Below are 17,188 nucleotides of genomic sequence, written 5' to 3'. Positions count from 1 at the left end.
ATTTTTTATTAATTTTGTCACGGGGGACTACTTAAACACATAGAAAAAATGATTTTGCGTAAATGCGTTTTGTCTATGTTGCGCGTGGGCCAGAGAGAGAAAACAAATAGTGATATCTATGAATGTGACCACCGTGCAGCGAAGAGTTAAAAGATTATTATCTATTCTTCCAAGACCATGGCATAGAATAAATATTCCGCGGTTGTGATAATACTTGAATGGAGGGATTGTTTGTGATAAATATTTTTAAATGTTCATTATTTCATGTTTTTTTATTAATATATCCAAATAGGTATACTATTTGATATATCTGCACCGACTGTACGCTAATTAATAACTCACTCTATAATTTACTGCATTTCTGTTATTAATTATGTAAACTAATAATTATTATTGTTTATCAAGAAAAAACAAATATTTACCGGTTTATCCATATAACAAGTTGAACCAAGTGAACAAGCAATATTATTAATTATAAATATTACCTACTTTTAAACAACATTTAACTATTTGTTATGATTAGGTAGAAAAAACATTTTTAAACCATGTCTATAGATAATCAGAGTGATTCTGGATACTTCAGTTCCAATCCGGTTCAATACAGGAAACGATTGGATGCGCAGTTTTACGAAACACAGTGTGAAGAATTGGCCATGAGTTTACTGGGAAAAGTACTTGTCAGACGACTAGATGATGGCACCGTTGTTAGGGGTAGGATTGTTGAAACCGAAAGTTATCTGGGCCATGAAGATGCTGCTTCCATATCATACAAAGGAAAAGTTACATCTCGAAATGAACCTGTGTTCATGAAACCCGGAACAGCTTTTGTTTATATGACATATGGAATGTACCATTGCTTCAATATTTCAAGCAAAGGTATTATTATTTATTACGTTAGGTATTCCAACCACATTACTGATTCAAATTAAACTTGTTTTATCTTGATAGGAGACGGTGCTTCAGTTTTTTTAAGGGCGATAGAGCCTTTGGATAATTTGAACACTATGGCATCTCTACGAAAACAATTTAAAAAATCTACAAAAACAGTGATTGCAAATAAAGATTTATGCAATGGCCCTGCAAAGTTATGTATAAGTTTTGCGATTGATATAAAATCTTGTAATAAACAAGATCTGACTTCATGGGATGGAATGTGGGTAGAAGAAGATGAAAATAGTAAATTAATTGACACAATTGTTTGCTCGCCAAGAATAGGTATTAAATGTGAAAAAAAGTGGCAAGATAAATTTTTTAGATATTATATTCGCGATAATCCCTGTGTTAGTAAGATAGAAAAAACTAAAATGAATGAATTGAAATATTCACAAATTGAAAATATAAAATAAAAATTACCTATACAATAAGTCATATTAAGTAACATATTCCAACTTTAAATGTACTCAGTCATCTTTATGTTTTTATTTCCCTTGTAATTTCAGGAAGTGAGAAATATTAATAAATGTTAGTTTATGACCATTTGTATATTATTAATAAATTAAGGTTTAACTAATAATTATTTTGTTAAAAATAAAAAATAAATCGAATTAGTTACGTTATTTTACTCCAAAAATTATCATTGGGACTTGTGTAATATATCAATATTTGTTGTCTGATTTTCTATACCATATTTGGTTAGGTTAGGTTAGGTTATACTGTTTTTGAAATTCTATTTCTGTATTTCATAAATTATACATACATTAACTCAATCTGAAGTACAACAATACTACCTTTTTGTTTATTCAATGATTAAAAATTATTCATTTAAATTAACACTAATTAATTAACATAAAAATGTACTATTTTCAATTTATTAAACTTAATAATTTTATTCATACATAGAAAATGTTTGCAATAACTAGTCTTGTTTTATGAAACAATATTTTTTTAGCTTGAAAAAATTTTCAAATAAATTATAAAAAAGTTGGGTAAGTGAATGTTGCTCTGCTGTACAGTAGGTTACAAGTGGGTCACTGTATAATGGATTGTAACTAAAAAAAATTAGAAACTGACAATGTCCATAAACTGCTTAAAAAAGTTAAATTATTTTAAAAAATTTATCGTGTATAGAAAATGCTAATATAAACATTCAGTGAAATTTTCAACTATCTACAGTCATTACTAAATTGTTACATGAGAAATCGAGTGAATATTAAATGTTGTAAAAATATAAATTTCAAATGCTCATAAACATTTAATTTGACTTGCTTGTAGACATTTTTTTTTGAAAACAGTAGACAAACTTATGAGGAATCTAGTACTATATTTTCAAATCTTAGATTTAAAAAGAAAATTTTGCATGAATTTCTAACTCAAAATAATTTGCAAATCTTCGTCATTTTTACGTATTTTGTCAATATTTGAACTTTAGATGCTTATAAAAAAAAAAATTGTGATGATGGATTTTTAATTTTTTTCATCTGCCTTTGAAACAATATAATAGGAACCTTCTATTAAATTTTCAAAATCTTTTTAAAAAACATAAAATTGTATCGATATTTATAGAAAAAAAAAACTAAAAATATGGAAACTGAAAATGTCAGCTCAAAATATTTGAAAAATGTCATGGTGTATAGAAAATGCTAATATAAACATTCAGTCAAAATTGTATGAACCTACGGTTATTTGTTTTAGAGTTGCACCAAAAACCAAAATCGATTTTTTCAAAAACAGATTTTGCGTAAAAATTCCCGTTTTTCCTTAATTTTTCTTTTGTTTTTCACGTCACTTTTGAAATCTATTAGGAAATTTTTACTTTTGACTCCCCAAAGTACCAACTAGATTCACTTTTCTATCAGAAAAGATACTGTTAAAGAAAATCCAAGCACTTTTACTCTCCTAAAAGGTGATGAGACAAAAAAAAAACACATCATTGTAAAGTCAATACATTCATCGTTCCACTCAGAATCTAAAAAACACATCACTAAAGCAGTATTAATTATTTAATAATAAAAACAATGGTAGAAGGACTTTTTACATTATATTAAAATGTTGAGCATTTATTAAAAAAATATGTATAGTTGTACAGTTAAAGAAAGATAAATCAACAACAATTAATACTATGCATCCCTAGTATATCAAATTATGTTAAATAAATAACAAGAAAATGGTAACAAAAATTATCAACAATATCAAATATGAAATAATATTTTATCACAAAATAATCACTAGACTAAATGTATGAATAATTAACTGATATTCATGTCATAACACTCAGTTAAAAGTTAGTAGATGCACTTTTTCAAAATGAGAAACAGCGGTGTTGCTAAGTGTTTTGGTTCATTCAAATTGGTAGGTTTATCAGTTTGTTAGTACTTTTTAAACATTTTCTACCCTTCCTTTTCGTTTTGGTTCTGTTTTCTCTTGACACTGAGGTAATGAAGACGGCTATCAGGAAAAAAATATATTGAGCTAACAATAATTGTGAACATAATTTATTACACTGAAATTATTTATTTACATACCTTTTGAGAGTTGGAACATTCTGGATTATTTATGCTTGTCATGCAAGGTGATTGGTCTCTGGAGTGTGTCACACTACTGCAATTTGATTCTGCACTACATTCATCACCTAAATAATTAATCATTTTTACTTTAAAATGTATACAAATTTAAAAATGTTTATTTTTCTTTACTATTTATAGATCTCATAGAAATAGGACATGGCATAATCACATTAGATGTATGCACTGCAACGTCAGCAAAGTGGCTTCTTAGATTATGTTCTAAATCAAAGTTGCACAGTTAGCAAAAAATACTTAAAATAAATAAAATATATACCAACTTTGTTTTAGGGTATTATTACATGGAGCATAATTTGTTTCGCAACTAGTCATCTCTAATAAACTTGCAATTTGATTAAGTTGTTTTCTTCTTGCTTTAATCCGACCATTCAATAACCTAGATATAGTTAAATTGACCATTTAAAAACAATAATGTTATTTTAGTTCTCAGTTATTATACTAGGTAATAAAATTTTAATATAATATGTTACTTTTGTCTTGCTGCATTGCATCGAATATGATCATCAAAAATTAATTTCACTGTGTTTGTAGTTTTATACTTTGTATCATGCATAGTAATGTGCAAAGTTTTTGTTTCGTTGTCGATTTTAGTAACCTAAATATTAAGAGTATAATCATATTATTTTTTTAAAATTAATATAAAAATATTTTAGCTTTTACTTCAGCATCATGAAGATAACAAGATAATTTGCAAACACCCCAACCAAGGAAACGACTATGTGGCTCAACTAGTACTAATTGGCTACTAATGATTGATAGATAACGTCTTGTTTTTGCACCATTTTCAGCAATTATCATACAAGTAATTAAATCATTGCCATCTAAAATTTAAAATATGTAAACATAGATTTTTGAATACCAAATAAACTGGTAAGTGTCCACTGAATTGATAAGATAATATCAACATTTCATACAAATTTTAAAATTACTGATATTAAGCAATTATTTTTGACAGAGTTAAAAAAACTTTATATTTATACCAAATTTCATTTTGATATTTATGTTTGAACTTAAATGCTACTTTAAAATGTACACAAATATGATTAAGTTAATGTATTTTGAATATAATATTAAGTATATTAGTAGGGCGTTAAAATTTCAATAAAATCCAATTATCAACTTCATCACAAACAGGTATCCGAGCTTTGGCCATTCCAAAACAGGCAACCTTTTAAAGAGGTCATATTATAATTTGTGTTTTCGTAAATTGCATAACATGCTACATACCAATGAAATTAACTGTTAACACTACACAATATTATTTTCTATAGTTATCAGTGCTGATTATGTCAATTTCAAATGGTATTGCATAAAAATTAAGTCTGAGATAGGAACTACCACTATTTTTTTTTTCCCAAAATCCAAACAGACCCACAAATCAGTTTGTATTATGTTTAATTTCTATATAGCATATATTTATTATTTACAGTTCCTTACTCAAATTGATTGGAGTATCAAATACAAAACACTTAGTTCTATCAACTAAAGGTAATTGTGTTTCTTCTTTTCCTTCAAATGTCATTAATAACTTGCGTATATTAAGAAAAGCACAGATAAAATGTCTCGTTCTTTCAACCTAATAAATAATAAAATATATTATTGTTATTTGTTGTTAGAGTATATATTTAAGTTATATAAGAAATTTTGAAATATTTTAAATAATTTAAATATAATGATAAAATAACTTCAAACAATTAATGTACATGACATATCTGAGTTAATTAATATAAATACTAATATTATAATTATTTAAATTATTTTTAAAATAAAAGTTAAAATAAGGATAGTACATCTCCACATGGTAAACGTTTTGAAAGTGGTATTCCTGTCATAGGAGAATGTGCAGGCGGAAGTAATAATGTGGAATCACTTAAAAGTCGCTGAACATTTAGTATCTCCTTATGCATTTCATTATATTCATCTTCAAACAGTTCTAAAAACATTTCTTCTTTCTGTGAAATAAAAAACTTAATTATTTTCTTTTACAATTCTAATTATAAATAAATAAAATATTGATACTACTATGCTTACTTTAAAAAATTGTCTAAGAAGTGGTAAAATCTTTTCTTTAGCGTTAAGAATAACAGCAATATGTCTGTCTGATATAAATACCTGTTCCTCATGAATTGTTAATTTTTTCAGTAACGTTATGGCCATTTGTAATGTAACTGAACGTACATAACAAACTAAAAAATAAAAGGTAGTAAATTTATAAATTTACTTATAGGTTTGGATCACATACCAGGTTCAGACGCAGCTGTAATTATGTCAACTAGCTTATCTATAAGTTCATTTCTTTCATCACAATGAACAAGGGAAGCACTATTTTCACTTTTAATGGGGGTTAAAAATCCTTCATAATACTCCTTGGAAAGACTTGAATTTTCTGATATAGCATACAATAAACATACACCAAACAATGCTGAGCTGTCAGATTTTTCAATTATCAATTGACTGTATATAGATTCTAAGCACCGACTATGTACAGAATCAGCTAAGAAAATTAATTATAAATTAAATCAAAATATTATATTATTAATTAGTAAATAAATTCAAAAGTAAAGAGAGGGAAAGGAATATCAACGGAGAGACAGTATAGAGAATGATACAAAAATAGCTGTTGTGACTAGTGTGTAAAGGAGAGGTGGGGTTCAAAATTGTATGTAAGTGCACGACAAAGATGGCTGATCCCAAATTAAAGGGAGCGAAGGGTAGGAAGAGAAGGATTAAAATTACCTTCATTTTTTGATAAAAGTATTTCTTTTTCTTCATCTGTAATGTTCATACATGTTAATGATTTGAGATCAAAAGCATCAGTTGATTCAATATCCGCTTTTTCTTCATTTTCTTTTTCTGGTAACTCTGATACTTCGTTTTGTAATTTAGTTTCTTCAGCAATCTAAGCGAAAATATATTTATATTTATAATATTTATATAGAAAGTAATTAAATTTTCAATAATTAAAAATTTAAAAGCTACTTTGTTTTTTGCAGAAAAATTGCTTTCCAATAAATATTTAGCTAATGGTGTTACTAATTTAGTCTGATGAATAATTAAAAAAACTTGTGTTAGTAAAAATAAACATATATCACTATTCATCAATGGTTGTTGTTTCACAGCATCTACAAACTAAATAATTAATTCAAATTAATGTGATATTTTAATAAAATATATAACATTTAATGTTCTTTGATATTTATATAACTTTTATTTACCTCTTCTGTTTCAACAATAATATATTTGTCTGGTGGTGCTAATGAATGAATATAATAAGGTACAAACAGTTTATCCATTAAATGATCAACAAGCACTTCATTTAACATATCAACCTTTGAGCTTAAAATGTCATTCAAGTAATGTAAATCGTCTAGATGAGAACTGACAAGATCTGCAAGTTTAACTCTATACTGATCTCTAAAGGCAAAATAATGTTTGTTATCAAGAGAACTTTATAAAGTATTAAACATTGAAAATGAACTTACTGTATATTTTTTTGAGTGTCGACATCAATTGGTTTAGCTCTTGCACTAGCATCTAATTCTAAAACGTGTTTACCCATAAACCAAACCAAGTTTCCAAAATATGGAGCACAAGTTTTATCTCTGATGAATCGTAACATGCTTTCATCTTCAACTCTGTAAACATTAAGTGTCAATGTACGAACATATGTACGTACCATAGAATCAGGATGGTTAAAAAACTTAATTGCTTCTGTATAAAGAGGAAAATCATTGGTTGTCTATGAGTAATAAATAAAAATAAAAATTAGAATTAACAAATTGTTTAACTTATAAAAAAGTTGTATTACCTCATTATAGAAAAAGTGAATGGTGTTTAAATTCTAAGTTTAAAAGATAATTAGTTTTTAAAAAAGATATGTAATAAGCTAAAACATCTTCATCAGAGAAATCCAGCTTATTTATTATTATACTATTAACATGGTTATTGCTTAGTAAATAATCTAGAAATAAAAGAAAAATATTATTGGTTTACTTTTATGGTTTATTAAAAGAAAAATATGGATTTAAAATTAACACTTACATAAAGCAGTCTTATTTTTAATATTTTCAAATATAATATTCAGTGTTTGAAGCAATTGAACACAGACATAATTTCCACATTTCTGATTCAAGATATGTAGAAAGTAATTAAACATATTATTTTCCAAGAAGTACCTATAATATGTATAATAATTGTCCATAAATATAAATAAAGACATCTCTTAAACTTACATTTTTAAAATTAAAGCTTATTAATATTACATAAAAATCAGCTTTTTGTTATTTGTTTTAAAATAAATTTGACTAAACCCATTAAAATACAAATAGTACATTATTTAATTAAAAACAGATAAATAATTTTATCTGCAATGTGTATAAAAAACAAATTAGAAAATATTAAATAAAGTTTTCATTGTATTTTAATTTGTCTTGTACATATTCATTTAATCTGGTAGGCAATTGAGAAATAAAGTGTACCAGAAATAACAGATTTTGTTCATATTAACTAATATTTCATTTTAATATATTATATAACTGAACTGTGAAATACTTTATACTAATTATATTAATAAGAAAGTAAGTCAGCTTAATAAGGTTTCATAATTTTTAAATTTGTTGTAAAGTCAATGTCATTCATGCAATAGCATTACCAAGTTGATATTTTTTTCTTAATTTTCATAGTTTATTTTAAAGGTCAAATAGTTTTATAGCAAGGCCAATTATTTAAAATGTTTGATTTTAACAGATAATTCTTGTATTCGAATTATATAATAAAATATGCTGCTTAACTTAATACAATTTAACATAACATAACATTTATTTATCTTGTTGGTAAATGTATTAAATGTATTACATTCAGCTGTAGTGTTTCATATTTGACAAAACTAAAAATGTGATAAATATTTAATAATAATAAGCTAAAATATTATAAAAAATGGGATTATATTCAGGGTTGGCTCAAGCAAAAATATTGCGTTAGGGGAAATTCAATTTTACTGGCCCTAAAATAATAATATTATCACTATTTTGAAAATGTGACCTTCCAACTAAAGTGCTGTTCTAGACATGGGACTAAGTCACCTACCTCTTGAGACGGCCCTGATTATATTTAGTTGACAAAATGCATAATAAATAATAACAAGGAATAGATAATGTTATGATCAAAATATATCATAGGATTCTGTGAATTATGTATTAATGTTCCCATTTATTAGTCAGCCGTGCTTTGAGTGATTATAAATTCAAAAGAGAATAGATTATCTAAAATTGTAATTTCAAAGACCACTATTAAAAATAATAATAATAAATAATATTATGATATTTTGAACTATGTCACGATGGAATCTATTAGTTTGGATATTATGTTGACTATAACATTTGGGTTGAAAAGTAATTTAAAGATCATCATTATTTGGATGTATACTGCCTATTATGTGTCATTATTTACTTTGTTTGTAAAACAATTATAGGTTTAAATGATTTGAAACAAAAGTAATGTCTCAAATGACAAAACTATTTCAACTACCTAATTATTAGTCATTAAAAATGGACAAAATAAGAAATAACAATAGCTGGTATGTTATAATTTTAGTGGTTTTCTTGTAGTTATATTGAATAATTACTTTGTATTATAAACTTAATAACTACTTAACTATATGTATTATTCAGTTTATAATATAAAGGATCTAGGCACTAGTTATCTGTGTACAAGTTTCAATAGTAAAATAAGCATTTAATTACTCAAATACTGCTGGACTATTTTGATCACCCCAGATCAAAATTTCGGCCATACTCCTGAATGATTCAACTAACAATGTGCGATTGGTATCCACAACATTTTGATTTTTGCTTAATACTGTATAGATATATCTGTAAACAAAATAACCCATAAACGACAATATCTTAAAACAGGTACTTGTGGTGTTGTAGACCATAGAAATTACTTGAGGTACTCTAACGAGTGGAGATTTTCTGGTTTTACCAATTTTTTTGAACGAAACATATTATTCGGCGTTTGAGTGTCTACAATTAATTCCTAATTGTGTAATTATTCGGTGGTGTTCAACCTTGGTTCAGATCACTGAGTGATTCAATCATCTCGATAAAAACGTATCGTGGTGTAATAGATCGAAAAATGTGAATATTTTATTTTGTACAACAATGATAAATGTCACAATATTATTATAACACAACGTTGAAAATCATACTATTATTGTTACGTATGGACCATCGGACCGTGATCCGAGTCACCGCGTTGTAACTTGTAAGAATGAATAATAATATCAAATTCAAAACAATAACATTCCTAATCGCGGTGGTGGAAACGGGTTATGGCGCGCGGGCGTGCGAAACGTACTCGCTGATTAGGGTTTGATAACAGATGTGCGGGACAACTTTTACTTTCGACGCAGCGGCTGGCCCGTCAATCGAACAGCTGATCAACAAAATATTTTTTTAAATTTTTCTCATTCCAATTTGTTCAAAAACGAAAATAAAACGAAAAAAATAACGGTAGATGGGTTTGATTTGGGGTAGTCGAAGGTGGTAGTAGGCTGGGGACACGAGGAATCTGAGTTGTGATAGCCAACGCGCCCTGACAAACGGACAGGCGACCGTTTCCGCCATGACGTTTCTTCCATGGGAAATGGTTTTTTTATGTTTTTTTTTTTAATTATTTTATTTACCGTGGGTGGAATCACTGGAATGTCCTTGCACTTGCTAAGCCCCGAAATCACGACGTCCGACGACGACGGCGGCCACCAGTTTTGATATTTTCCGATGTTTGGTTCCCACATCAATAAAAACCATTTGGCGGCCAATAAAAACGATCTGTACATGTTAAACGATCACCAAACAACGTGCACGGCGATTTCCCGGTAGGTAGTGTTCGGTTTCGGGTCGGCCGCGCAAAATGCAAGCCATCAAGTGTGTCGTAGTCGGCGATGGGTAAGTCTTACAACGTAATAGCAATATAACGATACTTCTATTGTGTATATATATATTTGGATGTGTGTTTGTCTGTGTTGTGTGTGAAAAAATAGACTACCATCTTCTGCCAACTGGTACTGTCCCTGTCAGTACGCCCAACGACTGTCTCACGTACATCAGTCCCCGTTATCTCGATAGTTTTTGGTCCGTTTATTGAAAGTTCTGTGTTCAAGATTGATGTACTGTAGTTATTGAGAACCATCATCATATAAATCGTAGATTTTAATGCAAACCTATTAACAGTTGAGTCCATTCGTAAACGTGTAATCAATTATAGATCTTATCGTCAGTCGAAGATGACTCTCATTTGGCTTTTACCTAATTTCCTACCTATTTATCCTCTCTATCTCAAAATATACAATGTTTTGTCAGTTATTTTAAAGTTCTTTTTTTCTATCCGTCAAGATTCAATGTTTTGTATTAAACAACGCCTTGCACACCTGTTTGATTTTTATACAAATATACCTATGTTAATATTTTAATTTTTTTTAAAACTAAATTTATATATTCACATAGATGCGTTTCTAACTAGTTTCGGTGCTGTACATTATTATTTTGTTCTTTTTACAGAGCGGTTGGTAAAACATGTTTACTCATTAGTTATACCAGCAATGCATTTCCTGGAGAATACATACCCACTGTGTAAGTAACTTGAAACTTTTAATTAATCCTACAGGTGTTTTGTTATACATTTTGTGTGATTAATAAGGTGAATTAGTTATTTTTGATAAAATTATAATTATATTGGTTGTAACCAGTTGATTATAAACTTAAGTGTTTGGAATTTATGACCTGAATATATGGTATTAAAATTCAATCATTTTATGCTTATGTTTGTTCCATGGAGTACACATTTACATGGTTATAATAATAATATATGTATATTATAACCTGTCTTTATGATAATTTGTTAAAAATTAAAATTAACTATCTACTTACTTGATAATGACAGTTTAACTAATTAGAATACATGCTTAAACAACTTTTCTTACTGATATTATGTTTTTATTATTTAAAAGTTTAATACATATATAGACATATGGTATTAATATTTAAATTGATAAATTATATATAATCAAATCATAAAATTTGTATTTTCTGTTTATTCTTTTATTTTAGAAGAAATCTCTTCATGAAATGTATAAATACATTGAATTTCTAAAGTTTTCAACTAATACTTATTGACAATTTTTCAAAATATTTATTACACCTTCACTAAATTTAATTCTGTTATTCTGTTTTATCTTCAAACTTAAATACATTTTATTACAAACACATATTATAATTATTATTATTTTATTTTAGATTTGACAACTATTCGGCCAATGTTATGGTTGATGGAAAACCTATAAACTTAGGATTGTGGGATACTGCTGGTCAAGAAGATTATGATAGGCTTAGGCCTCTTTCATATCCACAAACAGTATGTTTATTTTTCAGTTATTTTATGATATTTTTTTTCAATTTAACAAATGATGAATGTTGTTTTTACATTTTACATATTTATAATCAAGAATTTTTTTTTTTTGACAGGATGTGTTTCTTATATGTTTTTCACTAGTAAATCCTGCATCATTTGAAAATGTGCGGGCGAAAGTAAGATAATAATCAAAATTACTCTTTGGTATATTATATTTAAATAAATGAATACATGTTTTTAGTGGTATCCTGAAGTTCGACACCATTGTCCAAGTACTCCAATTATTTTAGTTGGTACTAAACTTGATTTACGAGAAGATAAAGAAACAATTGATAAACTCAAAGAAAAAAAGTTAACTGCTATTACATATCCACAGGTACATATTCATATTAATAACATTGTACCTAATTATTTTATTAAATATTTATTTTTAGGGTTTATCAATGGCCAAAGAAATTGGAGCAGTGAAATACTTGGAATGTAGTGCTTTGACTCAAAAAGGTCTAAAAATTGTATTTGATGAAGCCATTAGAGCAGTTTTATGTCCTGTACTGCCAGTTAAGCCTAAACGTAAATGCACAATAATTTAACAATCATGACTATGTTGTCACTGGTGAGTTAATTTATTATCTTAAAATCTTAATTTTCTAATTGTGCATTTAACTTGTACTGTTAGGTTATAATGTTTTAATTTATCTCTTTAAAATATTATATATATAAATTAATTATTGTAACAAAAAAATACTGGTTATAATATCTTTTTAAAAAATGTTCACTTAATAATATTTCTGGTATATAAAATTGAGGCTTATTTTATATATTTATGAAATATATAGGGACTTTAAATCCAAATGGAGGATTGTCCAAGACTGATAACTGTCAGTTCACCGATCGATACACATTTTGTTGGTGTATAACAACTAACAAAAAACAAAAGTTCTTCCTGCAAAATAATAGAGCGCACATAATAATTAAATTATGTAATATAAAGTATGATAAGAAATTTATATATTAACTAGGGACCTATAATGCTGTTGAACAAACTTATGGCCTAATTTTATAGTCTAATCATGTAATCTATATAGCTTAATCATTTTTATAAAAAAATAATATATATATATTTAAATAATCCATAAGTTAATTAATTCTCTAATTGTAAATTAATACAAATCAATTTTCATTGTGAATTTTTTTTTTTTTAATTATTTTACAATTATTTTCTATTAAGTTGCTTGGTGCTACTTACTTTCTGTATCTTTTAATATCACTATAATTTTTTTTTACTCTCTAATGACATTGCCACAAATTATGTACTGTGTATGGTAATAATTTTTAACTAACATAAAAAATAAAATCTACAAAATACCATCATTCGTTTTGAATGCCTTATAGTTACATGATAAATTGGGTAATGTTGGCAATTTATTCTCAATTGTAAAAATATAAGCTAAGTGATGTAATATTGTTACAGTTCAATAGTAGCATGGTTATTTTAAGTTAGGCTGTAATCAAAAAATTATTTATTTATGTCTTAAGCTTTATGGATTTACAAGATAAGCACCGTGTGCTTATTATTATTCTCAATTATTTATCATGTATAACTGACATAAATGCATTTTCCAGTGGTATAGAGTATAAAATATTGTGTATATAGAAATTATATGAAATATGTACAAAAGCAACAAAACCTATAGTATCATTTTTGTAATATTTGTTATGTCTAAAAAAATCAGAATTTTAATGTTATTTTTTACTGAGTTTCTTTATAAAATGTTGTTGGACCTACTAGACGCATGATATTTATTTATATAGTCATGTGTTTTTTTTTTGTACGATATTCATTTTTTCTTTTTATTTTAACCTTGTAATTTCTAAATAAATGATATATCTTGTGTAAAAAAAGATAGTTACTTTTATTTTTCAACCCCATGTTTATGACTTAAAAGAATGTAGTCATTACTTTCATAAATAAATGATGTTTTATTGCATTTTAAATTTATATTTTTTATTACTAATTGAACATTTGTATTTCTTCTTTATTAAAGTCTATTATATTTAAGAATACATTACTATCCTTTATACCTTAAATAGCTTATTATGATCATAGATCTGATGCGAATTATTTCAAATTGTAACTGTTAATTAGCAAAATGTATAAAATAAATTAATTTGGGACCAGTTTAAAATGTTTGTTTATTAATTGAAATCGTGGAAAATTAATTTGTTCATTAATCATTTACTATGATTTATATTACATTTTGCATAATATGCTAATAAATGATAATAATGTATATTATATATAATATATACAAAATAGATTACTGCGTATTCATTTTAAGCTATTACAATTTTACAAGACTCTAAAACCTTATATCATTATAAGGATTCCATTTTTTTTTATATATACATATTATATATATTATTACTAATTATTATTTTATATTATTTTTAAATTAGTTATTTATTTTGTTACTTTAATTCAAATTATTTGTTCTGTGTACCACTACGATTAAAATTTTTAATTTCCATGTTATTAACTTATCAAATAAATATAAAAAGTACTGAAATCAAGATCAGTTTTGAAATGTTAATATATGTTTAAAATACTGAATTTACCTGTACCCAAATTATTAATATAAAAAAAAAAAAATTTTGGTTTACCCATAGTGACAAATTGTATGAATATTAGGCTTATATATTTTACAATTCAGCTTAAATGATGTAATACAATCATTTATTGCTCATACACTGTGTATAATTATTAATATTTCTTGTGTTTAAGTATCTTCATTCACAGAAGTTTATATTTTTTTACTTTGAATTAATATATAGGAATAGTATAAGGTACCAGAAAGTCTAAAAACAAATTGTCATTATATTACTATAATACTATATAAATTTAGATAATTATTAGTATAAAAAAGGGTATTCTTTTGAAAGATTTATTAATCTTTATTTTTAATGTCTTTTCATTCATAATACCTAGATAATAACGTAAATCAGTTTAGGTGATTATCATACTGTTATTTTTTTTTTAACAATATCTAATTGTAATAAACGGTAGAATACATGACATTTACTGTTACTAGTTCACAGTCCAATTATAGTTTACTTATAATTTAATTGTCTGCTGAATTGTGATATTCACTAGCAGATAATTTGCTGGAAATTAATATAATAATATAAAATGGATATTGCCAACAATTCAGCAGTAATAATTTATTAATAATAAAGCTTCAACTAAATTTGTACAATCGTACAAGTTTAATGTACCTGCATACAGTTGTAGTAATATAATATTGAATTGAATGTAAAGGCAGCAAACAAGGTGGCTGACAATTGACATAGGTAGTGAGAAATACACCACAGATGTCACACACAGAGACTGAATATTGGTCATTGGATATTCAAATCAATTTGTAGCATACCTCAGCCCAAGACGAGTTGTAGTTTCTTTACTCGTAATCATGCATTACAATCCTTTTACTTCCTAAAAAAATTACGATTTCCTAAAGGGTGTCCGTGTGTGCCTAAAAAAATAAAATATTGTGAACCAATAAAAATGTATTAAGAGGACGTCGTGCCCGCGTGCGTTGTCTCCGTCTTACACACGTACGACTTATCAAAGTTCATCATTTTCAACTATGTGTCTATGTGCTATTAGTTTTTATATTAAAGTGAATTGACCTATTTTTAAATTTAAAGTCAAGATTATTATCTATTAAATGTGGCCCTTGATGAACATTTGAAAACAAAATATGGCCCGCGTGGTTCAAAAGGTTGCCGACCCCTGATCTAGGGGTCTATGTAGCCTTTTATTGATATTATTTTAAAGTCATAACTTAATTAACAATAATAATATCAAAAACCTACGTGGGACCCTGAATAATAATATTACCTTAAAATTGTATAATAGGTCAGTTCACTCTAATATCAAAACTAACAGCACATTATTAAAACTTGTGAGTGAAAATTTGCTATATATCGTACGTGTGTAAGACTGAGACAACTATACACATGCGGGTACGGCGTCCTCTTAAGTGTAGATAAAAACATAGTTGGAACAATCAAATATTGAAATATGCAATACCAGTACAAAATCTTGAATAAAAATATTAAATCTTAAATAATAAATTAAATTAGAAGTGTTTTAAAAATAATAAAAGCTAATAGGTATATATACTATTTTGTAAAATATCACTGTAATCCAATCTCGACCGATTCATTATTATGTTCAGCGTGAGTTGCATTGTGCATAGCCTACATCCGTTTTTTCTTTTCATTATACAATCTCGTTCAAAAAAATCAAAACGACAATCTGTTACAATTAGAGTTGTGGTAGCATGCTACGTATTTATCCTCCGAACTTGTATCCATTGACGTTGGTGTTCGACTGGGGGAAATAATATTCATTTCCTGTTTAAGATATCTATTTACAGTGAACTAACTAATTTGAAGTTCGTCTATTATTGTACTAGGTCTAATAATATTGTTTTGATTATTAAGAACAACCGCGTGTACCTACGGAAAATAAAACATTAATGTGTAATAATGTTTTAAATACCTACCTATTTAAATGTTAATTCCAAAAATATAAAAAGTTTGGAATAACTATAAAAATAATTTCTTTGTTTATTGTTAAGTAGGTTACTTATGTTTAAAACAACATTTCTCATTTCGCCAGGACCTTATGGCTTCTTTGACTTGTTGGGTACCGCCACGCCGCGCCGGTCCACCACCTACCTGCAGTGACTATCACTGAAAAAAGTGACTTTTTCTGATTTATTAAATGAGCCAATTGCTACACAATTACTACTAAAGCATTTATTATTTGCATCTATCCCACAAATCAAATAGGTATACCACACAGTATAGGTACACCTGTAGATGTCACCTAGCGGCCAGCCATGGCGTATATAATAAAATACATGTTGATACATTATAAATTATCGATAACACAATATCAAATATTACTTGTGAAAGTAAAAAGATATTATATTATGGGCTATGGCTATAAAATATATTTACATCGGGGTCGCATGTGTTGTATGTGGTATGTCGTCCGTCTAACTAACGCATAGGCATAGCATTTAGGTACCTACCTACATAGGTCCAATTTTACGTTAAGAGGACGTCTTACCCGCATATGTGGTCTTCGTCTTTATAAGTGCGTAACATACAAAATTGTACGCTAAACAGAACACGTGTAGCTCCGTTAATTTAAAAATTAGAGTGAAATGACCTCTTATAAAATTTAA

General features: G+C 27.0%; 3 protein-coding genes across 5 annotated transcripts; 2 read left to right on the top strand and 1 right to left on the bottom strand.

The window, feature by feature from the left end:
• The first annotated feature begins 240 nt into the window (after positions 1–240).
• On the top strand, positions 241–1,502 carry LOC100160653 (DNA-3-methyladenine glycosylase-like). Of its 3 annotated transcripts, none has more exons than XM_016808601.2 (3): positions 241–451; positions 524–876; positions 949–1,502. In XM_016808601.2, the coding sequence occupies exons 2-3, from the start codon at positions 546–548 to the stop codon at positions 1,344–1,346; spliced, it is 729 nt and encodes a 242-aa protein (XP_016664090.1). In that variant the 5' UTR covers positions 241–451; positions 524–545; the 3' UTR covers positions 1,347–1,502. The 3 variants fall into 3 exon arrangements, with proteins under 3 accessions (XP_016664090.1, XP_008188248.1, XP_016664091.1); XM_016808602.2 differs by having other exon boundaries at positions 244–451; positions 556–876; positions 949–1,501; XM_008190026.3 differs by having other exon boundaries at positions 242–876.
• A 1,419-nt stretch (positions 1,503–2,921) lies between these two features.
• On the bottom strand, positions 2,922–9,828 carry LOC100169553 (protein CLEC16A homolog). The gene is given in 19 exon segments (XM_001944587.4): positions 2,922–3,384; positions 3,462–3,568; positions 3,633–3,722; positions 3,782–3,897; positions 3,992–4,116; positions 4,182–4,342; positions 4,959–5,097; positions 5,312–5,473; positions 5,553–5,707; positions 5,764–6,015; positions 6,258–6,420; positions 6,501–6,650; positions 6,737–6,935; positions 7,004–7,260; positions 7,330–7,363; positions 7,365–7,482; positions 7,563–7,696; positions 9,263–9,391; positions 9,466–9,828. Coding segments are annotated over 19 exon segments (2,619 nt in total). The 5' UTR covers positions 9,525–9,828; the 3' UTR covers positions 2,922–3,315.
• Positions 9,829–10,196: 368 nt separating this feature from the next.
• Positions 10,197–13,925, top strand: LOC100168858 (ras-related protein Rac1). Its single transcript, XM_001943830.4, has 7 exons — positions 10,197–10,468; positions 11,081–11,152; positions 11,816–11,933; positions 12,044–12,106; positions 12,172–12,306; positions 12,365–12,543; positions 12,767–13,925. Exons 1-6 carry the CDS (start codon positions 10,434–10,436, stop codon positions 12,518–12,520), a joined length of 579 nt encoding a protein of 192 aa, XP_001943865.1. The 5' UTR covers positions 10,197–10,433; the 3' UTR covers positions 12,521–12,543; positions 12,767–13,925.
• The last annotated feature ends 3,263 nt before the right edge of the window (positions 13,926–17,188 follow it).

This window comes from Acyrthosiphon pisum, chromosome A1 (genome assembly GCF_005508785.2).
Source record: "Acyrthosiphon pisum isolate AL4f chromosome A1, pea_aphid_22Mar2018_4r6ur, whole genome shotgun sequence".
Lineage (NCBI taxonomy): Eukaryota > Metazoa > Arthropoda > Insecta > Hemiptera > Aphididae > Acyrthosiphon > Acyrthosiphon pisum.
The sequence above is the reverse complement of the archived record's forward strand: the minus strand, read 5'-3'. Positions and strand labels throughout refer to the sequence as shown.